The following is a 24204-nucleotide window of genomic DNA, read 5'->3' as shown; positions in this document are numbered from 1 at the left end:
TGGGGCTATGCTGTGTCCATGTCAATCTCTTTAGTAAGAGTAATGGTGGCTATTAGCAGTTAGAAGATGGCAAAATAGTCTTTGCTTAAACTTCTAACATTATTGCTACCCCTATTTTAGAAAGCCAGAGTTGGTTACTCTGTTCTTTCTTTTCTATAGGTCCCTGATAGATATGGTGAAGCTGCCACACCTCAGAAAACAGCTCCTGCCTGACAGAGCAGGATCCACAGGTAAGTGCTTTTCCTTCTAGGTTTGACGGTACCGGCACTATAGGGGTTAAATCCTTGTGGAAAGTATTTAAATCTGTTTTAGGGGCACTGCTTTTATGTGAAAAGAGGCATCATTTTTTATTGGGGGCTCAGAGATGGAGAGTGTATAAAGTGTTTCACAGATGTGTGTCTAACTTGCTGCAATCACGTTTCAGCTCAGCTTATTGGCCCAATCACTTTTGCTGTGCTGCTGTTGGTTTTCGCATGGTTTTTGTTTGGTGCTATATTAAAAAAAAAAAAAATTTTATTGCGGTCATGTCGGCACTTCCGGTTTTCGGCTTCTCTGTTCAGATCGGAGTTTGCCGCGGCAAATGTGGAGGCTGCATTTTCTTCTTTCTACAGTGGCAAGTGGATTTGGGCTGTTCCGGGAACAAGGAGGTGTTTTTTGTTACCGGGTGTGTCCGGTTTTCTGTGCTAGTGGGATAGCAACTTCTGGATGGGTAAGACCTCAGCAGTGCTGAGGGTTTTAAGTGCTTATTTATGTTTTATTGCTTCATATAAATAAACTTAATTTGGCATTTAAATGTTTTTGTTAATTGTGAACTGATACCCAATTATTCACACTAATGCTGAAGTTGATTCATTTGAAAAATGCTTATTGTGTTTGGAGGCTAAGATAATTCCTCCTGTACAGTTTTGCTCTTCATGCTTAAAGAAAACGTTAAAGTTTAAAGATAAGATGTTGTTGGTGTTATTCTAGCTACGCCTCAGCTTTCCCCTCAAGCTTCACACGCAGTGCCCTGCGGTTCCTCTCAACCTCCGGGGGGGGTGTTTTTTTACCTGGGGATTTCGCTGCGCAGATTACTTCTGCTGTTTCTGCAGCTTTATCAGCTTTTCCAAAGGTTTCTGGTAAACGAAAGAGGAAATCTAAACATATTGATGTTAGTAAGGCTGACTCCACTAAAGCTCCGTTAGTTTGTCTCAATTATCTGATGAGGATGATTCTTCAGTGGCTTCTGAGGGGGAATTGTCAGATTCTGATACTATATTGACAAATTCTGCAGATTCGAGGAGATTAATTTCAGATTTAAGTTAGAACACCTTCAAGTTCTTTTTAAGAAGGTTCTTGCTACTTTGGAAGAATCTGAATCTTTTGCAGAGAATCCAAAGAGGTCTAGTAAACTTAATAGGGTATATGATGTAACTGCTTCTGTTGAAGTATTTCAAGTTCCAGACCGTATGGCAGATATTATAACTCAGGAATGGAATAAACCAGGGATTCCTTTTTCCCCGTCACCTGTTTTAAAAAAAGATGTTTCCTGTTGCTGACTCTATTCGTGACTCGTGGCGCATGGTGCCCAAGGTAGAGGGAGCTATCTCTACTCTGACTAAGAGAACTACTATTCCTATTAAAGATAGTTTTGAAGAAGATGTACATTTATCAGGGATTACAGTGGCAAACTGTTGCTAGTATTGCTAGTTGCGGGGGCAGCATCTTATTGATGCGATAATTTATCTAATTTTATCCTAGAAGAGACTACTATAGAGGAGATCCAAGACAGGATCAAGGCTCTCAAGCTAGCCAATACCTTTATTTGTGATGCCAGGTTGGGTGCTAAGATTTCTGGTTTTACTGTTTTAGCTCACAGAGCTTTATAGTTAAAATCTTGGTCTGCAGATGTTACATCCAAATCCAAGCTTTTATCTTTGCCTTATAAGGGTAAAACTTTGTTTGGACCAGGTCTAGCAGAAATTATTTCTGACATTACAGGTTGAAAGGGTTCTTTCCTACCTCATGATAATAAGAATAGACCTAATGTTTGCCAGAATTCTAATTTTCGTTCCTTTCATAACTTTAAGGGACAGACAACTTCCACTTCCAAGTCGGATCAATCTAAGTCTTCTTGGAGGTCCGGCCAGCCTTGGAATAAGGGGAAGCAAGCTAAGAAGCCTTCCGTTGATTCTAGATCAACATGAAGGGGACGCCCCCGATCCTGTAGTGGATCAAGTGGGGGGCAGGCTTTCTTTTTTTTATCAGGCTTGGATACGCGATGTTCCAGATCCTTGGGCCATAGATATAGTATCCCACGGTTACAGAATATGATTCAAATCTTGTCCTCCCAGGGGCAGATTCCACCTGTCAAGGTTATCTGCAAATTAGATAAAGAGAGAGGCCTTCTTAAACTGTGTAAAGGATCTATCATCCCTGGGAGTGATTGTTCCAGTTCCTCTAGTGGAACAGGGTCTAGGATTCTTTTCAAATCTATTTGTAGTTCTCAAGAAGGAGGGCACTTTTCATCCCAATCTGGACTTAAAGTGTCTCGATCAATTCCTCAGGGTTGCGTCCTTCAAGATGGAGACTATCCGTTCTATTCTTCCTTTGGTCCAAAAGGGTCAGTTCATGACGACCATAGATATGAAGGACGTGTATCTTCATGTTCCTATTCACAGGGATCATTACCAATATCTAAGGTTTGCATTCCTGCCCAAACATTTCCAGTTTGTTGCCCTTCCTTTTGGCCTTGCTACAGCTCCCAGACTTTTTACAAGGGTTTTGGGGGCTCGCCTGGCAGTGGTGAGGCCCTGGGGTATTGCTGTGGCGCCTTATGACATTCTTGTTCAAGTGCCATCTTTTCATCTAGCAAGATCTCATACCGAGATGTTGTTGTCTATTCTACATTCCCACAGCTGGAAAGTGAATTTGGGAAAGAGTTCCTTTGTTCCAGATACAAGGGTTTGTTTCTTGGGAACAATAATAGATTCCCTGTCCATGAAGATTTTTCTGACCGACGTCACAAAATCCAAGCTTCATGTTTCTTGCCTGTCTCTCCAGTCTGCTATTCGTCCATCTGTGGCTCAGTGCATGGAGGTGATTGGACTGATGGTTGCCTCCATGGACATTATTCCTTTTGCTCGGTTCCATCTAAGACCTCTGCAGCTATGCAAGCTCAGTCAATGGAACGAGGACCACTCAGATCTCTTGCAGAAGATAAATTTGGATTCCCCAACAAGAGTCTCACTCTCATGGTGGGTTTCACAGGACTATCTGTCTCGGGGCACATGCTTCCTGAGGTCTTCTTGGGTGATTGTGACCACGGATGCCAGCCTGTTAGGCTGGGGAGCAGTTTGGGGTTTCTTAAAGACACAGGGTCTGTAGACTCCAGAGGAGTGGTCTCTCCAATAAACATCTTGGAGTTGAGAGCCATTTTCTATGCTTTAATAGCTTGGCCTCAACTAGCTTTGGTCCGATTTATCAGATTTCAGTCGGACAACATGACCTTGGTGGCCTACATCAATCACCAGGGAGGAACTCGGAGTCTCACGATTGCCATCTCTCTGCCATCCACTTACCAGGAGTGGACAACTGGGAGGTGGATTTTCTTAGCAGGCAGACATATCATCCCGGAGAGTGGGCTCTCCACCCAGAGGTTTTCACAATGATAACTCTCAGGTGCAGGGTTCAGGAGTTGGATCTGATGGTGCCACATCAAAACGCCAAGCTTTCAAAGTACGGTTCAAGGTCAGGAGATACTCAAGCTGTTCTGGTAGATGCTCTAGCGATTCCTTGGAGCTTCAACCTACCATACCGGTTTCCTCCATGTTGCTTCCACGAGTAATTGCTTTCATCAAACAGAAGAGAGCTTCTGTGATTCTAATAGCTCCTGCATGGCCTCGCAGGATCTGGTTCGCGGATCTGGTGACAATGTCATGTTTTGTCGTTGAGGTTACCTTTTAGGAAGGACCTTCTACTTCAGGGTCCCTTTCTTCATCCAAATCTGGTTTCTCTGAAGCTGACTGCTTAGAGATTGAGCGTCTAAGTTTAGATAGACGTGGCTTCTCAGAGAAAGTCATAGATACTATGCTCCAGGCTCTTAAACTGGTTACTCGCAGAATTTACCATAGGGTATGGTGTAAATACCTTCCTTAGTGTGATTCAAAAGGTTTTTCTTGGAACAAAGTAAGGGTTCCTCGAATTTTGGCTTTTCTTTAGGAGGGCCTGGAGATGGGTTTGTCAGTCAGTACTTTGAAGGGTCAGATTTCTTCACTGTCTTTCTTCTGTATAAACGTCTGGCAGTTCTGCCAGATGTTAAGTCTTTTGTTCAGGCCTTTGTCAGAATCAGGCCTGTGTTTAAATCTGTTGCTCCTCCTTGGAGTGTTAACCTTGTTCTTAGAGTTTTGCAGCAGGCTCAGTTTGAGCTGATGCATTCTGTTAGTATTACATTTCTATCTTGGAAGGTTTTGTTTCTTCTTGCTATTTCTTCTCTCCGAACTTTCGGCTCTGCAGTGTGATTCCCTTAACCTTATTTTTCATACTGTTAAGGTGGTCCTTCGTACTAAGCCAGGGTTTCTCCCTAAGGTAGTGTCGGATCGCAATATTAATCGGGAAATTGTTGTTTCTTCTTCCCAGAAGGAACGTCTTTTGCATAACTTGGATGTTGTGCGTGCTCTTAAATTTTACCTTCAAGCAACTAAAGATTTTCAGCAGACTTCTGCCCTATTTGTTGTTTTCTCTGGTAAGCGTAGAGGTCAGAAGGCCGCTTCTACCACTCTTTCTCTTTGGTTAAGAAGTGTTATCCAGTTAGCTTATTAGACAGCTGGACAGCAGCCTCCTGAGAGAATTGCGGCTCATTCCATTAGGGCTGTTTTATCTTCATGAGCTTTAAAAAATAAAGCTTCTGTGGAGCAAATCTGTAAGACGGCAACTTGTTCCTCTTTACATACTTTTTACAAATTCTACATATTTGATACTTTTGCCTCAGCTGATCCACAACAGCAAGGGTCCAAAGCACCAAATAACGAGGAAAAGTTTTTGTCTTTATGTCATTTATTTAACTTTTAGCTTACAAAAAGCATGTAGGCACACAGCAGCAAACAAAAGTAACGTTTTGGGTTATTCACCCTTAATCATTCTAATTGATTAGCATGATTAAGGGTGAATAACCCAAAACGTTGCTTTTTGTTTGCTGCTGTGTGCCTACATGCTTTTTGTAAGCTAAAAGTTAAATAAATGACATAAAGACAAGAACTTTTCCTCGTTATTTGGTGCTGTGGACCCTTGCTGTTATGGAAACATTGAGAGGTGTTTGCAGTGGCCCTCTACCACCTGCACCAGGTAGTGTGCTGCTTGTCTATTCTGAACTTTTGCCTCAGCTGAGGCTTCTTTTGGGAGAAAGGTTCTTCAAGCTGTGGTGCTTTACTTAAGGTTCGCCTGTCTTGTTTTCCCTCCCTATTCATTCTGTGTCCTCTAGCTTGGGTATTAGTTCCCACTAGTAATTAGAATGTTTTGTGGACTCTCTATGCCAGTGCTTTCCAAACTTTTCATGTTGGTGACACACTTTTTAGACCTACATCATTTTGCGACACAGTAATTCAGTTGTACTAGCAAACAGGAGGTTAAACTAACTTGTTTTAAGAGATACGGACACATACATAAAATATATAATAAAGTATGTTAGTATGTGCAAGAATTTAAAAAAAAAGTTTAATAACACCAATAGCTACTTTTTTAATGGGCTGTATGAGGTTGATTTGATTTCTGAATATTTAGTGGAATATTGGATAAAGACACTCGCATTTCATCATCAAGCATTTTTAAGCTTCCACTTCCTATCCATATATCAAGAGAAGGAGCAGCAATGCACTACTGGGAGCTAGCTGCAAAAAACAACACTGACTTCAGCTCAGCGTTTAAACTGCTGCCCTCAGAGCTCTGCAAGTCCGACTGACTACTGCCCACGCTGCAAACACACTGCTGTCCCACTCACTGACTACACGTGCAGTCACGAGCCGATTGAGGAGACTACACGTGCAGTCAGGAGCCAATGTGCTGCCAATGGAAATAGTTTCAGTTCCCACTAAGCTGCGCCAATAAGTTAAGATGATCTGTGACCCACTAGGTATCAATCACATGTCAGCCACGTGATATGCGTAGCAGGCAGGCGAAAAGTCTGAAACCAAAAAAAAAAATTCAAAAGAATTTTAAATTAAAAAATATTTGTCCTGAAGCAGGGACACACCTACACACTGCTGCCGACACACTGTGTCACGACACACAGTTTGGAAAGCACTGCTCTTAGCCACTGCTCTTAGCCATAGGAAAGAAAACAAAATGTATGCTTACCTGATAAATTACTTCTTTTTCCGTTCCCTTTAGCCGAATGACTGGGGGTTATGGGTAAGGGAAGTGATACTTAACCCCTTAAGGAGCGGGCACTTCAGACAAAAACTTCCCCAAAAGACCAGGACATTTTTGCCATCACTACATTTAAACAGAAATAGAGCTGAAATGATTTACAAACAGCTTGTGCAATCATGACACAAATGGTTGTAAAAGCTTTTTTTGGGATCTCATTTGTTCAGAAATAGCAGACATATATGGCTTTACCATTGCTTTTAGGTAATTAGAAGGCTGCTAAATGCCGCTGCACACCACACTTGTATTATGCCCAGCAATGAAGGGGTTAATTTTAGCTTTAGTGTAGAGATCAGCCTCCCACCTGACACATCCCACCTGATCCCTTCCTGACCCCTCTCAAACAGCTATCTGCCAGTATAAAAATAAAAGGTTTTTACTTTTTTTTTTTATTTTATTATATATTTACTGCAGGGTAGTATCCCTCTTACCTCCCAACCTCCCTGATTTGTACTATATATATATATATATATATATATATATATATATATATATATATATATATATATATATATATATATATATATATATATATATGTAGAAATATGTATTTATGAATAAATGGAACATATTCTAGTGCACTTGAGAAAATGCAGTCGAGTAGGGTGTTAGGTTTTCCCAACTTTTTTTGCTCTATTGACTTCTATTGGAGAATACGTTAACACGTTCATTGTATTCTAACTTCTTCTTTTTGTGCACACCGAGTTAGCGAGCAAGCAAACATTTTTTACTCTTAACTTGTAATATGAGCGCTACCCAACGCACAAAAAGCTTACTGCTAGCGGAGTTAGCACAGGAGCGCTAAATACTGCTCCACTTGTTATCTGGCCCTATATGTTTAACCCCTTGGCTAGGGATAAACAAATAGTTGTACATGCACGCATCAGTGAAATACTACAATGCTCCAAAACATTAGAACATTTTGTTTTTGCACTTTTATGTCTCTTTAAGAAAAAAACTTTATTATGTTAACTACTCTGTTTTCTTACAAAATGAGCACATGCTGATTATGCCCTATAACCTTTTCCATCTTTCTGTAACACAGGGCGGGACAAATGTCAGGGAGCTATGGTTCCTAAAATTGTATTTCTTTCTCCTAAATGGCTGGAGTATTCTACACATATTTAAATATAAATTGGTTCCTTGGCTTCTAATCAATGTGTACTACTTTTAAATTTACCAACAACAACTTTACTCTAATATACCATAACCTGTTGCTTTCTATACCTTTCTATAATTTCCTTATATAGCTCTATCTTTCGTTGCCCTTGTTTTTATCTCTTCAGTTCTCAGATTTCCTGTTTTGCTTTAACCCTATTATAATATATAAATAGTTCAATTTAATATATTAATAAATATTATTCTAGGGCAGGGTACCATTTCAGTAAAGTTTGTAATATAAATCCAGTTAGAACAGCCACTTACGCCTTTTTTTGAACCTTTTTACATGTCCCATACACAACCCCTGATAAGTGAATAGGATTTTTTGTTATACACTTTGACATACAATAAAGTACTCAATCCATGCATGCCACTGGCTCCGTTAGATGCAGTTTATCATATATTACAATACATTTCCACTATCACTTATAATTATTATCTTTATTTGTAATGTGCCAACAGATTCCATAGCACTATATACATTGAGTACAATACGTTTACAATCTAAGTTAAAACTGCATTATTTGTACCTATCCTTTAAATAATTTAATTTAATTAATGGGCTCTCCAACTTACCTCTCAGTACACAAGCCTTTTGAGAAGTCTTGAGGAAAAACCAAGTACGTTAGAGACAATGTGTGAACACGCTCCACCAAGACACATTCAAACTTGCTCACAACCATGTTTAAAGGCCACTTCTCTCTTCTCTTTCTTGCCAAGCTGATGCAAACTTGTCAAGCCGTTCCACTTTGTTTTGGGCCTTTCTTTTTTAGTCTACACATCTTCCATATACACACTAATAAACTGTTTTGGGTTTCAACATAGTCTCTGTTCTGAGATGAGAATCTATTGTTTTCTCTGCTTGCTTTTGTCACATATACTTATTTGCTGGCTGACTAATCTACTGTCTCTTCACATTTAGATGTAATTGATACATTTTTCCCCACTCATGTTTTCCCATCTATGACAGCTTCTATTGAATCTCAACATATTTCATTATAAATTGTAAAATGTTGTCTCAACATACAAATGCCACGATAACAGTTCACCCTATTACTGTTGGGCCACACACAGACACCTATTGGGAGACATCTTTCCTTATGTTTTTTTAATGCAAGTATAACTTTTTATTATATTTGAATGTTTAATGGCTTCTAGATTTAATTAAAACACTTCCTAACTATTTATGCTCTGTCTCTTTGATAATCCTCTATTTTAAAAATGTTACAGGTGAATATGTTGTAATATGTTAACTCCTTGGCAGGTCTGCTGACCTCTTGAGGAAGTCTTCCCAATATGCCTTGTCATTGTACACTTATTATTGAATATATAAAGCACAAACAGTTTCTAGATTGGGATCGTTAGCTATTTAGTAAATACTAAAATTATTGTATTTGTCTAATATTTAATATTTGCTTTTAGATGTCATCCACAGATACCTTTGAGGCACGGCTAGTGGCAGTGTGTGAGAAAATGATGGCACAGGCTTGCTGGGTGACATCAGATCTTTTGGCACATGAGATGAGTTTCCGTGGCATGACTCTGTTACATCTTGCGGCCGCGCAGGGGTATTCCAGGCTCATAGAAACTCTTATACAGTGGAGGTGAGATGCTCAGGAGTGGATCATGGTGGGGAAAAATGGATGATAGCAAATGCTAGGGGCTGGAAGGGAGTAATAGCAGTGAAGGGGACTTAAAGGGACACTATACCCAAACATGTTCTTTCTTGATTAAGGTAGAGAATATAATTTTAAACAGCATTCCAATTTACTTCTATTACCTAATTTGCTTTATTCTTTAGATATACTTTAATGAAGAAATAGCAATGCACACAGTGAACCAATCACAGGAGGCATCTATGTGCAGCTACCAATCAGCAGCTAATAAGCATATCTAGATATGCTTTTCAGCAAAGAATATCAAGAGAATGAAGCAAAATAGATAATAGAAGTAAATTAGAAAGTTGTTTATAATTGTATTCTCTTTCTAATCATGAAAGAAAATATTTGGGTTTCATGTCCCTTTAAGTTATAGCAGGGATAAAAATAGGTGAGTGGAATACAGAGACAAAGAAATGTTAAATACAGTCCATATAATGGAGACTTCAAAATGGAAAAAATAGTTCACAAATGCAAAATACAACCTTTATGCACCAGGCTAACTTGCTTTCTCCTCATTTTCACAGGAGTCTACACTCACAGAGTCTAGCGGTGGAACTTGAGGTTGACCCCTTAAATGTAGATCACTTCTCATGTACTCCATTGGTGAGAACTCTAATATTAAATGACCATTTAACTAGTCCCGTTCCAGCGCTACTGTCCTCATTTGTCATAGGAGTAACAAAAAGCCAAATGTTTCAAAAGCAGAAGCCTTCCCCCATTAACTCATTATGTATTATGTTCCACTATACTCTTCTCTTCCATCTAAACTCCATTTTTCATCAGCGTAACTCTCTTTCAGATGTGGGCCTGTGCCCTTGGTCACACCGAGGCAGCCACACTTCTGTTCCGCTGGGACTGCAGAGCTCTTTCAATCCCTGACTCTTTGGGCCGTCTCCCTCTAGGAGTGGCTCGATCTCGTGGTCATGTGAAGTTGGCAGCCACTCTGGAAGAGCTGCAGAGACTAGAACCACCCATGTGCAACTATACCGAACTTCAGGAAAGCAGTTGGCACCCATTAATGGGCAACCAGGATCCAGGAAGGGGCCTTTCCCCTCTGTCAACCAGCGCAGATACCGGTAAAATTATATATTATTCTGTGTTTAGTTATTAGAGCAAAAAAGCTATGAGAATAATCCCCAGCAGTGGCACAGCCTTTTTGTAATACGGCATACCTAATATATAAACTAAAGCACACGGAGCACATCCTTAACATATATAAACATGGGACCATTAGAAGTCCATGCATCTAAGAATAGAGCTGACATGTTTTGGCTTAAAGGGACAGTATACACCAATTTTCATATAACTGCATGTAACAGGCACTACTATAATTAATAATATGCACAAATACTGATATAAAAATCCAGTATAAAACAGTTTAAAAACGTACTTAGAAGCTCCCAGTTTAGCTTTGTTGAAAAGGTTAGCTGGAACACCCACTCAAAGTGATGGTATAGCAAAAAAAAAAACCAGACCCTTCCCTTCCTCTGCATATGAAAAGACTCTTTACATAAATAGGAGCAACTGTATAGGCTATATAAATGAATCTACTACAAAACATTTATACAAAGAAAAATCTAATGTATAATGTCCCTTTAAAAGCCATAGTCTTAGCCTAATATAGTGCATATTAAAGGGACACTGTATCCAAATGTTTTATTTCATGATTCAGATAGAGCATGACATTTTAAGCAACTTTCTAATTTAATTTTATTATCAAATTTTCTTTATTCTCTTGGTATTTTAAATGCAAGAATTTAAGTTTAGATGCCGGCCCATTTTTAATGAACAACCTGGGCTGTCCTTGCTGATTGGTGGATAAATTCATCCACCAATAAAAAAGTGCTGTCCAGAGTTCTGAACCCCAAAAAAAGCTTAGATGCCTTCTTTTTCAAATAAAGATAGCAAGAAAACGAAGAAAAATTGATAATAGGAGTAAATTAGAAAGTTGCTTAAAATTGCATGCTCTATTTGAATCATGAAATAAAAAATTTGGGTTCAGTGTCTCTTTAACTCCCTTTTTAATTTTTCAAATACCTACAACACCCCAATCTACCAAGTGTTTCTAAAATGAATAATGTTAGCTACTGTGTGTGGTATTTAGTGTATATACACAATAGTTTGTTGTTTGTGTGTTTGTTTCAAAGTTCAAAACGAATGCTTATGCTGAAAATAAAATGTTCTCCTTATTAATAATACAAGAACTTTTATTAGCAAAATCTATGTAAGATTTTTATAGTAAATATTACATCCTAAGATTATAACTTTTAATTATCCTTATATCCAAAGGAGATTGTTTAAAGGGACATAATCTAATTCTTTAATGCCTTTCTGCTTGAAATCTTGTGATTGGCAGCTGCCATATAAGCTACTCTGCCTTTGTCCATCTCAGAAGTAGAGGTTCAGTGTTACTTCTGAGCGGACCTTGAATATTTGTTTAAATGTGGGTTCAAGGTATATACCCTAAATCCATCAGTGTTGTTTTTCTATTTTTGTTTTCAAATTTTTAACTTACAATTTTTTCTTTTTTTTCTGGAACTGAGCATTAACCCATTCTGAATATTTAATGATACAGATCAAATCCTCTTATTTAAAAGTTCTCTACTTCAAAGTTCCTCAATGGCTGATTTAATTGTCCTTAATGGGATACTAAACCCAAAAATGTTCTTTCATTATATAGATAGAGTATGCAATTGTAAACAACTTTCTAATTTACTCCTTTTAGCAATTTGTTTTTGTTCTTTTGATATCTTTATTTGAAAAGTAAGAATGTAAGCTTAGGAGCAGGCCCATTTTTTGTTCAGCACCTGGGTAGCGCTTGCGGATTGTTTGCTAAATGTAGCCACCAGTGAGCAAGTGCTATCCAGGGTGCTGAACCAAAAATGGACCGGCTCCTAAGCTTAGATTGCTGCTTTTTCAAATAAAGATAGCAAGAGAACAAATACAAATTGATAATAGGAGTAAATTAGAAAGTTTCTTAAAATTGCATGCTCTATCTGAATCATGGAAAAAAAATTGGGTTTAGTATCCCTTTAACCCCTTAAGGACCACAGCACTTTTCCATTTTCTGACCGTTTGGGACCAAGGCTATTTTTACATTTTTGCAGTGTTTGTGTTTAGCTGTCATTTTCCTCTTACTCATTTACTGTACCCACACATATTATATACCGTTTTTCTCGCCATTAAATGGACTTTCTAAAATACACTTTTTTTTTAACTTGGACCCCCAAAATCTGTTACACATCTACAACCACCAAAAAACACCCAGGCTAAATAGTTTCTAAATTTTGTCCTGAGTTTAGAAATACCCAATCTTTACATGTTCTTTGCTTTTTTGTAAGTTATAGGTCAATAAATACAAGTAGCACTTTGCTATTTCTAAACCACTTTTTTTTCAAAATTAGCAATAGTTATATTGGAACACTGATATCTGCCAGGAATCCCTGAATATCCCTTGACATGTATATATATTTTTTTTTTTTTAAGACATCCCAAAGTATTGATCTAGACCCATTTCTCCAACATAGGTGTGTCCGGTCCACGGCGTCATCCTTACTTGTGGGGATATTCTCTTCCCCAACAGGAAATGGCAAAGAGCCCAGCAAAGCTGGTCACATGATCCCTCCTAGGCTCCGCCTACCCCAGTCATTCTCTTTGCCGTTGTACAGGCAACATCTCCACGGAGATGGCTTAGAGTTTTTTAGTGTTTAACTGTAGTTTTTATTATTCAATCAAGAGTTTGTTATTTTAAAATAGTGCTGGTATGTACTATTTACTCAGAAACAGAAAAGAGATGAAGATTTCTGTTTGTATGAGGAAAATGATTTTAGCACCGTAACTAAAATCCATGGCTGTTCCACACAGGACTGTTGAGAGCAATTAACTTCAGTTGGGGGAACAGTGTGCAGTCTCTTACTGCTTGAGGTATGACACATTCTAACAAGACGATGTAATGCTGGAAGCTGTCATTTTCCCTATGGGATCCGGTAAGCCATGTTTATTAAGATAGTAAATAAGGGCTTCACAAGGGCTTATTAAGACTGTAGACTTTTTCTGGGCTAAATCGATTCATTATTAACACATATTTAGCCTTGAGGAATCATTTATTCTGGGTATTTTGATATGATTATATCGGCAGGCACTGTTTTTGACACCTTATTCTTTAGGGGCTTTCCCTAATCATAGTCAGAGCCTCATTTTCGCGCCGGTATGGCGCACTTGTTTTTGAGGACAGCATGGCATGCAGCTGCATGTGTGTGGAGCTCTGATACATAGAAAAGTCTTTCTGAAGGCATCATTTGGTATCGTATTCCCCTTTGGGCTTGGTTGGGTCTCAGCAAAGCAGATTCCAGGGACTGTAAAGGGGTTAAATATAAAAACGGCTCCGGTTCCGTTATTTTAAGGGTTAAAGCTTCCAAATTTGGTGTGCAATACTTTTAAGGCTTTAAGACACTGTGGTGAAATTTTGGTGAATTTTGAACAATTCCTTCATACTTTTTCGCAATTGCAGTAATAAAGTGTGTTTAGTTTAAAATTTAAAGTGACAGTAACGGTTTTATTTTAAAACGTTTTTTGTGCTTTGTTATCAAGTTTATGCCTGTTTAACATGTCTGAACTACCAGATAGATTGTGTTCTGACTGTGGGGAAACCAAGGTTCCTTCTCATTTAACTATATGTATTTTATGTCATAAAAAAATTTAGTAAAAATGATGCCCAAGATGATTCCTCAAGTGAGGGGAGTAAGCATGGTACTGCATCATCCCCTCCTTCGTCTACACCAGTCTTGCCCATACAGGAGGCCCCTAGTACATCTAGTGCGCCAATACTCCTTACTATGCAACATTTAACGGCTGTAATGGATAATTCTATCAAAAACATTTTAGCCAATATGCCCACTTATCAGCGAAAGCGCGACTGCTCTGTTTTAGAAAATTCTGTAGAGCATGAGAACGCTGATGATATGGTTTCTGAAGGGCCCCTACACCAGTCTGAGGGGGCCAGGGAGGTTTTGTCTGAGGGAGAAATTTCAGATTCAGGAAACATTTCTCAACAAGCTGAACCTGATGTGATTACTTTTAAATTTAAGTTGGAACATCTCCGCGCTCTGCTTAAGGAGGTGTTATCCAATTTGGATGATTGTGATTATCTGGTCATTCCAGAACCACTATGTAAAATGGAAAAGTTCTTAGAGGCCCCGGGGCCCCCCGAAGCTTTTCCTATATCCAAGCGGGTGGCGTACATTGTTAGTAAAGAATGGGACAGGCCCGGTATACCTTTAGTACCTCCCCCCATATTTATAAAATTGTTTTCCTATAGTCGACCCCAGAAAGGACTGATGGCAGACAGTCCCCAAGGTCGAGGGGGCGGTTTCTACTCTACACAAGCGCGCCACTATACCCATAGAAGATAGTTGTGCTTTCCAAGATCCTATGGATAAAAAATTAGAAGGTCTGCTAAAGATGTTTGTTCAGCAAGGTTCCCTTCTACAACCAATTGCATGCATTGTCCCTGTAACTGCAGCCGCGTGTTTCTAGTTTGATGAGCTAGGAAAGGCGATTATTAGTAATTCTTCTTCTTATGAGGAGATTATGGACAGAATTCGTGCTCTTAAATTGGCTAATTCTTTCACCCTAGACGCCACCTTGCAATTGGCTAGGTTAGCGGCGAAAAAATTCTGGGTTTGCTATTGTGGCGCAGAGCACTTTGGTTAAAATCTTGGGCAGCGGATGCGTCTTCCAAGAACAAATTGCTTGACATTCCTTTCAAGGGGAAAACACTCTTTGACCCTGACTTGAAAGAGATTATCTCTGATATCACTGGGGGCAAGGGCCACGCCCTTCCTCAGGATAGGTCTTTTCAAGACCAAAAATAAACCTAAGTTTCGTCCCTTTCGCAGAAACGGATCAGCCCCAAGGGCTACGTCCTCTAAGCAGGAAGGTAATACTTCTCAAGCCAATCCAGCCTGGAGACCTATGCAAGGCTGGAACAAAGGAAAGCAGGCCAGGAAACCTGCCACGGCTCCCAAGACAGCATGAAATGCGGGCCCCCGATCCGGGACCGGATCTGGTGGGGGGCAGACTCTCTCTCTTCGCTCAGGCTGGGGCAAGAGATGTTCTGGATCCTTGGGCGCTAGAAATAGTCTCCCAAGGTTATTCTCTGGAGTTCAAGGGGCTTCCTCCAAGGGGGAGGTTCCACAGGTCTCAGTTGTCTTCAGACCACATAAGAAGACAGGCATTCTTACATTGGGTAGAAGACCTGCTAAAAATGGGAGTGATTCATCCTGTTCCATTAGGAGAACAAGGGATGGGGTTCTACTCCAATCTGTTCATAGTTCCCAAAAAAGAGGGAACGTTCAGACCAATCTTAGATCTCAAGATCTTGAACAAGTTTCTCAAGGTTCCATCGTTCAAGATGGAAACCATTCGAACACTTCTTCCTTCCATCCAGGAAGGTCAATTCATGACCAAGGTGGATTTCAAGGATGCGTATCTACATATTCCTATCCACAAGGAACATCATCGGTTCCTAAGGTTTGCATTCCTGGACAAGCATTTCCAGTTTGTGGCGTTTTCTTTCGGATTAGCCACTGCTCCTAGGATTTTCTCATAGGTACTAGGGTCCCTTCTGGCGGTGCTAAGACCAAGGGGCATTGCTGTAGTACCTTACTTGGACGACATTCTGATTCGAGCGTCGTCCCTTCCTCAAGTAAAGGCTCACACGGACATTGTCCTGGCCTTTCTCAGATCTCACGGATGGAAAGTGAACGTGGAAAAGAGTTCTCTATCTCCGTCAACGAGGGTTCCCTTCTTGGGAACTATAATAGACTCCTTAGAAATGAGGATTTTTCTGACAGAAGCCAGAAAAACAAAACTCCTAGACTCTTGTCGGATACTTCATTCCGTTCCTCTTCCTTCCATAGCGCAGTGCATGGAAGTGATAGGTTTGATGGTAGCGGCAATGGACATAGTTCCTTTTGTGCGCATTCATCTAAGACCATTACAACTGTTCATGCTCAGTCAGTGGAATGGGGACTATTCAGACTTGTCTCCGAAGATACAAGTAAATCAGAGGACCAGAGACTCATTCCGTTGGTGGCTGTCCCTGGACAACCTGTCACAAGGGATGACCTTCCGCAGACCAGAGTGGGTCATTGTCACGACCGACGCCAGTCTGATGGGCTGGGGCGCGGTCTGGGGATCCCTGAAAGCTCAGGGTCTTTGGTCTCGGGTAGAATCTCTTCTACCGATAAATATTCTGGAACTGAGAGCGATATTCAATGCTCTCAAAGCTTGGCCTCAGCTAGCGAGGGCCAAGTTCATACATCAACCATCAGGGGGGAACAAGGAGTTCCCTAGCGATGGAAGAAGTGTCCAAAATCATTCTATGGGCGGAGTCTCACTCCTGCCACCTGTCTGCTATCCACATCCCAGGAGTGGAAAATTGGGAAGCGGATTTTCTGAGTCGTCAGACATTGCATCCGGGGGAGTGGGAACTCCATCCGGAAATCTTTGCCCAAGTCACTCAACCGTGGGGCATTCCAGACATGGATCTGATGGCCTCTCGTCAGAACTTCAGAGTTCCTTACTACGGGTACAGATCCAGGGATCCCAAGGCGGCTCTAGTGGATGCACTAGTAGCACCTTGGACCTTCAAACTAGCTTATGTGTTCCCGCCGTTTCCTCTCATCCCCAGGCTGGTAGCCAGGATCAATCAGGAGAGGGCGTCGGTGATTTTGATAGCTCCTGCGTGGCCACGCAGGACTTGGTATGCAGATCTGGTGAATATGTCATCGGCTCCACCATGGAAGCTACCTTTGAGACGAGACCTTCTTGTTCTAGGTCCGTTCGACCCACTCCAGCTGACTGCTTGGAGATTGAACGCTTGATCTTATCAAAGCGAGGGTTCTCAGATTCTGTTATTAATACTCTTGTTCAGGCCTGAAAGCCTGTAACCAGAAAAATTACCACATAATTTGGTATATCTGTTGGTGTGAATCTGCAGGATTCCCTTGGGACAAGGTTAAGATTCCTAAGAGTCTATCCTTCCTTCGAGAAGGATTGGAAAAAGGATTATCTGTAAGTTCCTTGATGGGACAGATTTCTGCCTTGTCTGTGTTACTTCACAAAAAGCTGGCAGCTGTGCCAGATGTTCTAGCCTTTGTTCAGGCTCTGGTTAGAATCAAGCCTGTTTACAAAATTTTGACTCCTCCTTGGAGTCTCAACCTAGTTCTTTCAGTTCTTCAGGGGGTTCCGTTTGAACCCTTACATTCCGTTGATATTAAGTTATTATCTTGGAAAGTTTTGTTTTTGGTTGCAATTTCTTCTGCTAGAAGAGTTTCAGAATTATCTGCTCTGCAGTGTTCTTCTCCTTATCTGGTGTTCCATGCAGATAAGGTGGTTTTGCGTACTAAACCTGGTTTTCTTCCAAAAGTTGTTTCTAACAAAAACATTAACCAGGAGATAGTTGTGCCTTCTTTGTGTCCTAATCCAGTTTCAAAGAAGGAACGTTTGTTGCACAACTTGGATGTAGTTCGTGCTCTCAAATTTTACTTAGCAGCTACTAAGGATTTCAGACAAACTTTGTCTTTGTTTGTTGTTTATTCTGGTAAACGGAGAGGTCAAAAAGCAACTTCTACCTCTCTCTCCTTCTGGATTAAAAGCATTATCCGATTGGCTTATGAGACTGCCGGACGGCAGCCTCCTGAAAGAATCACAGCTCACTCCACTAGGGCTGTGGCTTCCACATGGGCCTTCAAGAACGAGGCTTCTGTTGATCAGATATGTAAGGCAGCGACTTGGTCTTCACTGCACACTTTTTCTAAATTTTACAAATTTGATACTTTTGCTTCTTCTGAGGCTATTTTTGGGAGAAAGGTTTTGCAAGCCGTGGTGCCTTCCATTTAGGTGACCTGATTTGCTCCCTCCCTTCATCCGTGTCCTAAAGCTTTGGTATTGGTTCCCACAAGTAAGGATGACGCCGTGGACCGGACACACCTATGTTGGAGAAAACAGAATTTATGTTTACCTGATAAATTACTTTCTCCAACGGTGTGTCCGGTCCACGGCCCGCCCTGGTTTTTTTAATCAGGTCTGATAATTTATTTTCTTTAACTACAGTCACCACGGTAACATATGGTTTCTCCTATGCAAATATTCCTCCTTAACGTCGGTCGAATGACTGGGGTAGGCGGAGCCTAGGAGGGATCATGTGACCAGCTTTGCTGGGCTCTTTGCCATTTCCTGTTGGGGAAGAGAATATCCCCACAAGTAAGGATGACGCCGTGGACCGGACACACCGTTGGAGAAAGTAATTTATCAGGTAAACATAAATTCTGTTTTTGGTATATTTCATACCATCATTTCACCACCAAATGCGATCAAATAAAAAAAAATAGTTCACTTTTCTCCAACATAGGTGTGTCCGGTCCACGGCGTCATCCTTACTTGTGGGATATTCTCTTCCCCAACAGGAAATGGCAAAGAGCCCAGCAAAGCTGGTCACATGATCCCTCCTAGGCTCCGCCTACCCCAGTCATTCTCTTTGCCGTTGTACAGGCAACATCTCCACGGAGATGGCTTAGAGTTTTTTAGTGTTTAACTGTAGTTTTTATTATTCAATCAAGAGTTTGTTATTTTGAAATAGTGCTGGTATGTACTATTTACTCAGAAACAGAAAAGAGATGAAGATTTCTGTTTGTATGAGGAAAATGATTTTAGCAACCGTCACTAAAATCCATGGCTGTTCCACACAGGACTGTTGAGAGCAATTAACTTCAGTTGGGGGAACAGTGAGCAGTCTCTTGCTGCTTGAGGTATGACACATTCTAACAAGACGATGTAATGCTGGAAGCTGTCATTTTCCCTCTGGGATCCGGTAAGCCATGTTTATTACGATTGTAAATAAGGGCTTCAAAAAGGGCTTATTAAGACTGTAGACTTTTTTTGGGCTAAATCGATTGATTATTAACACATATTTAGCCTTGAGGAATCATTTTATCTGGGTATTTTGATATAATAATATCGGCAGGCACTGTTTTAGACACCTTATTCTTTAGGGGCTTTCCCAAAGCATAGGCAGAGCCTCATTTTCGCGCCGGTGTTGCGCACTTGTTTTTGAGAGGCATGGCATGCAGTCGCATGTGAGAGGAGCTCTGATACTTAGAAAAGACTTTCTGAAGGCGTCATTTGGTATCGTATTCCCCTTGGGGCTTGGTTGGGTCTCAGCAAAGCAGATACCAGGGACTGTAAGGGGTTAAAGTTCAAAACGGCTCCGGTTCCGTTATTTTAAGGGTTAAAGCTTCCAAATTTGATGTGCAACACTTTTAAGGCTTTAAGACACTGTGGTGAAAATTTGGTGAATTTTGAACAATTCCTTCATGTTTTTTCGCATTTGCAGTAATAAAGTGTGTTCAGTTTAAAATTTAAAGTGACAGTAACGGTTTTATTTTAAAACGTTTTTTGTACTTGTTATCAAGTTTATGCCTGTTTAACATGTCTGAACTACCAGATAGACTGTGTTCTGAATGTGGGGAAGCCAGAATTCCTATTCATTTAAATAAATGTGATTTATGTGACAATGACAATGATGCCCAAGATGATTCCTCAAGTGAGGGGAGTAAGCATGGTACTGCATCATTCCCTCCTTCGTCTACACGAGTCTTGCCCACTCAGGAGGCCCCTAGTACATCTAGCGCGCCAATACTCCTTACTATGCAACAATTAACGGCTGTAATGGATAATTCTGTCAAAAACATTTTAGCCAAAATGAACACTTATCAGCGTAAGCGCGACTGCTCTGTTTTAGATACTGAAGAGCATGACGACGCTGATATTAATATTTCTGAAGGGCCCCTAACTCAGTCTGATGGGGCCAGGGAGGTTTTGTCTGAGGGAGAAATTACTGATTCAGGGAACATTTCTCAACAAGCTGAACCTGATGTGATTGCATTTAAATTTAAGTTGGAACATCTCCGCATTCTGCTTAAGGAGGTATTATCCACTCTGGATGATTGTGACAAGTTGGTCATCCCAGAGAAACTATGTAAAATGGACAAGTTCCTAGAGGTGCCGGGGCTCCCAGAAGCTTTTCCTATACCCAAGCGGGTGGCGGACATTGTTAATAAAGAATGGGAAAGGCCCGGTATTCCTTTCGTCCCTCCCCCCATATTTAAAAAATTGTTTCCTATGGTCGACCCCAGAAAGGACTTATGGCAGACAGTCCCCAAGGTCGAGGGAGCGGTTTCCACTTTAAACAAACGCACCACTATACCCATAGAGGATAGTTGTGCTTTCAAAGATCCTATGGATAAAAAATTAGAAGGTTTGCTTAAAAAGATGTTTGTTCAGCAGGGTTACCTTCTACAACCAATTTCATGCATTGTCCCTGTCGCTACAGCCGCATGTTTCTGGTTCGATGAGCTGATAAAGGCGGTCGACAGTGATTCTCCTCCTTATGAGGAGATTATGGACAGAATCAATGCTCTCAAATTGGCTAATTCTTTCACCCTAGACGCCACTTTGCAATTGGCTAGGTTAGCGGCTAAGAATTCTGGGTTTGCTATTGTGGCGCGCAGAGCGCTTTGGTTGAAATCTTGGTCGGCTGATGCGTCTTCCAAGAACAAGTTACTTAACATTCCTTTCAAGGGGAAAACGCTGTTTGGCCCTGACTTGAAAGAGATTATCTCGGATATCACTGGGGGTAAGGGCCACGCCCTTCCTCAGGATCGGCTTTTCAAGGCAAAAAATAAACCTAATTTTCGTCCCTTTCGTAGAAACGGACCAGCCCAAAGTGCTACGTCCTCTAAGCAAGAGGGTAATACTTCTCAAGCCAAGCCAGCTTGGAGACCAATGCAAGGCTGGAACAAGGGAAAGCAGGCCAAGAAACCTGCCACTGCTACCAAGACAGCATGAAATGTTGGCCCCCGATCCGGGACCGGATCTGGTGGGGGGCAGACTCTCTCTCTTCGCTCAGGCTTGGGCAAGAGATGTTCTGGATCCTTGGGCGCTAGAAATAGTCTCCCAAGGTTATCTTCTGGAATTCAAGGGACTTCCCCCAAGGGGGAGGTTCCACAGGTCTCAGTTGTCTTCAGACCACATAAAAAGACAGGCATTCTTACATTGTGTAGAAGACCTGTTAAAAATGGGAGTGATTCATCCCGTTCCATTAAGAGAACAAGGGATGGGGTTCTACTCCAATCTGTTTATAGTTCCCAAAAAAGAGGGAACGTTCAGACCAATCTTAGATCTCAAGATCTTAAACAAGTTTCTCAAGGTTCCATCGTTCAAGATGGAAACCATTCGAACTATTCTTCCTTCCATCCAGGAAGGTCAATTCATGACCACGGTGGATTTAAAGGATGCGTATCTACATATTCCTATCCACAAGGAACATCATCGGTTCCTGAGGTTCGCATTCCTGGACAAACATTACCAGTTCGTGGCGCTTCCTTTCGGATTAGCCACTGCTCCAAGGATTTTCACAAAGGTACTATAGGGTCCCTTCTAGCTGTGCTAAGACCAAGGGGCATTGCTGTAGTACCTTACTTGGACGACATTCTGATTCAAGCGTCGTCCCTTCCTCAAGCAAAGGCTCACACGGACATTGTCCTGGCCTTTCTCAGATCTCACGGATGGAAAGTGAACGTGGAAAAGAGTTCTCTATCTCCGTCAACAAGGGTTCCCTTCTTGGGAACAATAATAGACTCCTTAGAAATGAGGATTTTTTCTGACAGAGGCCAGAAAAACAAAACTTCTAGACTCTTGTCGGATACTTCATTCCGTTCCTCTTCCTTCCATAGCTCAGTGCATGGAAGTGATCGGGTTGATGGTAGCGGCAATGGACATAGTTCCTTTTGCACGCATTCATCTAAGACCATTACAACTGTGCATGCTCAGTCAGTGGAATGGGGACTATACAGACTTGTCTCCGAAGATACAAGTAAATCAGAGGACCAGAGACTCACTCCGTTGGTGGCTGTCCCTGGACAACCTGTCACGAGGGATGACATTCCGCAGACCAGAGTGGGTCATTGTCACGACCGACGCCAGTCTGATGGGCTGGGGCGCGGTCTGGGGATCCCTGAAAGCTCAGGGTCTTTGGTCTCGGGAAGAATCTCTTCTACCGATAAATATTCTGGAACTGAGAGCGATATTCAATGCTCTCAAGGCTTGGCCTCAGCTAGCGAGGGCCAAGTTCATACGGTTTCAATCAGACAACATGACAACTGTTGCGTACATCAACCATCAGGGGGGAACAAGGAGTTCCCTGGCGATGGAAGAAGTGACCAAAATCATTCTATGGGCGGAGTCTCACTCCTGCCACCTGTCTGCTATCCACATCCCAGGAGTGGAAAATTGGGAAGCGGATTTTCTGAGTCGTCAGACATTGCATCCGGGGGAGTGGGAACTCCATCCGGAAATCTTTGCCCAAGTCACTCAGCTGTGGGGCATTCCAGACATGGATCTGATGGCCTCTCGTCAGAACTTCAAAGTTCCTTGCTACGGGTCCAGATCCAGGGATCCCAAGGCGGCTCTAGTGGATGCACTAGTAGCACCTTGGACCTTCAAACTAGCTTATGTGTTCCCGCCGTTTCCTCTCATCCCCAGGCTGGTAGCCAGGATCAATCAGGAGAGGGCGTCAGTGATCTTGATAGCTCCTGCGTGGCCACGCAGGACTTGGTACGCAGATCTGGTGAATATTTCATCGGCTCCTCCTTGGAAGCTACCTTTGAGACGAGACCTTCTTGTTCAGGGTCCGTTCGAACATCCGAATCTGGTTTCACTCCAGCTGACTGCTTGGAGATTGAACGCTTGATCTTATCGAAGCGAGGATTCTCAGATTCTGTTATCGATACTCTTGTTCAGGCCAGAAAGCCCGTAACTAGAAAGATTTACCACAAAATTTGGAAAAAATATATCTGTTGGTGTGAATCTAAAGGATTCCCTTGGGACAAGGTTAAGATTCCTAGGATTCTATCCTTCCTTCAAGAAGGATTGGAAAAAGGATTATCTGCAAGTTCCCTGAAGGGACAGATTTCTGCCTTGTCTGTGTTACTTCACAAAAAGCTGGCCGCTGTGCCAGATGTTCAAGCCTTTGTTCAGGCTCTGGTTAGAATTAAGCCTGTTTACAAACCTTTGACTCCTCCTTGGAGTCTCAATTTAGTTCTTTCAGTTCTTCAGGGGGTTCCGTTTGAACCCTTGCATTCCGTTGATATTAAGTTATTATCTTGGAAAGTTTTGTTTTTAGTTGCAATTTCTTCTGCTAGAAGAGTTTCAGAATTATCTGCTCTGCAGTGTTCTCCTCCTTATCTGGTGTTCCATGCAGATAAGGTGGTTTTACGTACTAAACCTGGTTTTCTTCCAAAAGTTGTTTCTAACAAAAACATTAACCAGGAGATTATCGTACCTTCTCTGTGTCCGAAACCAGTTTCAAAGAAGGAACGTTTGTTGCACAATTTGGATGTTGTTCGCGCTCTAAAATTCTATTTAGATGCTACAAAGGATTTTAGACAAACATCTTCCTTGTTTGTTGTTTATTCCGGTAAAAGGAGAGGTCAAAAAGCAACTTCTACCTCTCTCTCTTTTTGGATTAAAAGCATCATCAGATTGGCTTACGAGACTGCCGGACGGCAGCCTCCCGAAAGAATCACAGCTCATTCCACTAGGGCTGTGGCTTCCACATGGGCCTTCAAGAACGAGGCTTCTGTTGATCAGATATGTAGGGCAGCGACTTGGTCTTCACTGCACACTTTTACCAAATTTTACAAGTTTGATACTTTTGCTTCTTCTGAGGCTATTTTTGGGAGAAAGGTTTTGCAAGCCGTGGTGCCTTCCATTTAGGTGACCTGATTTGCTCCCTCCCTTCATCCGTGTCCTAAAGCTTTGGTATTGGTTCCCACAAGTAAGGATGACGCCGTGGACCGGACACACCTATGTTGGAGAAAACAGAATTTATGTTTACCTGATAAATTACTTTCTCCAA

General features: G+C 41.4%; 1 protein-coding gene across 1 annotated transcript in view; it reads left to right on the top strand.

The window, feature by feature from the left end:
* Positions 1-24204, top strand: part of CAMTA2 (calmodulin binding transcription activator 2) — a 307159-nt gene that overhangs the window by 250316 nt on the left and 32639 nt on the right. The window contains exons 13-15 of the mRNA XM_053718351.1: positions 8986-9167; positions 9749-9827; positions 10024-10300. Of these exons, the coding sequence (XP_053574326.1) occupies positions 8986-9167; positions 9749-9827; positions 10024-10300 (538 nt within the window). The remainder of the gene's footprint in view (positions 1-8985; positions 9168-9748; positions 9828-10023; positions 10301-24204) is intronic.

This window comes from Bombina bombina, chromosome 6 (genome assembly GCF_027579735.1).
Source record: "Bombina bombina isolate aBomBom1 chromosome 6, aBomBom1.pri, whole genome shotgun sequence".
NCBI lineage: Eukaryota > Metazoa > Chordata > Amphibia > Anura > Bombinatoridae > Bombina > Bombina bombina.
The sequence above is the reverse complement of the archived record's forward strand: the minus strand, read 5'-3'. Positions and strand labels throughout refer to the sequence as shown.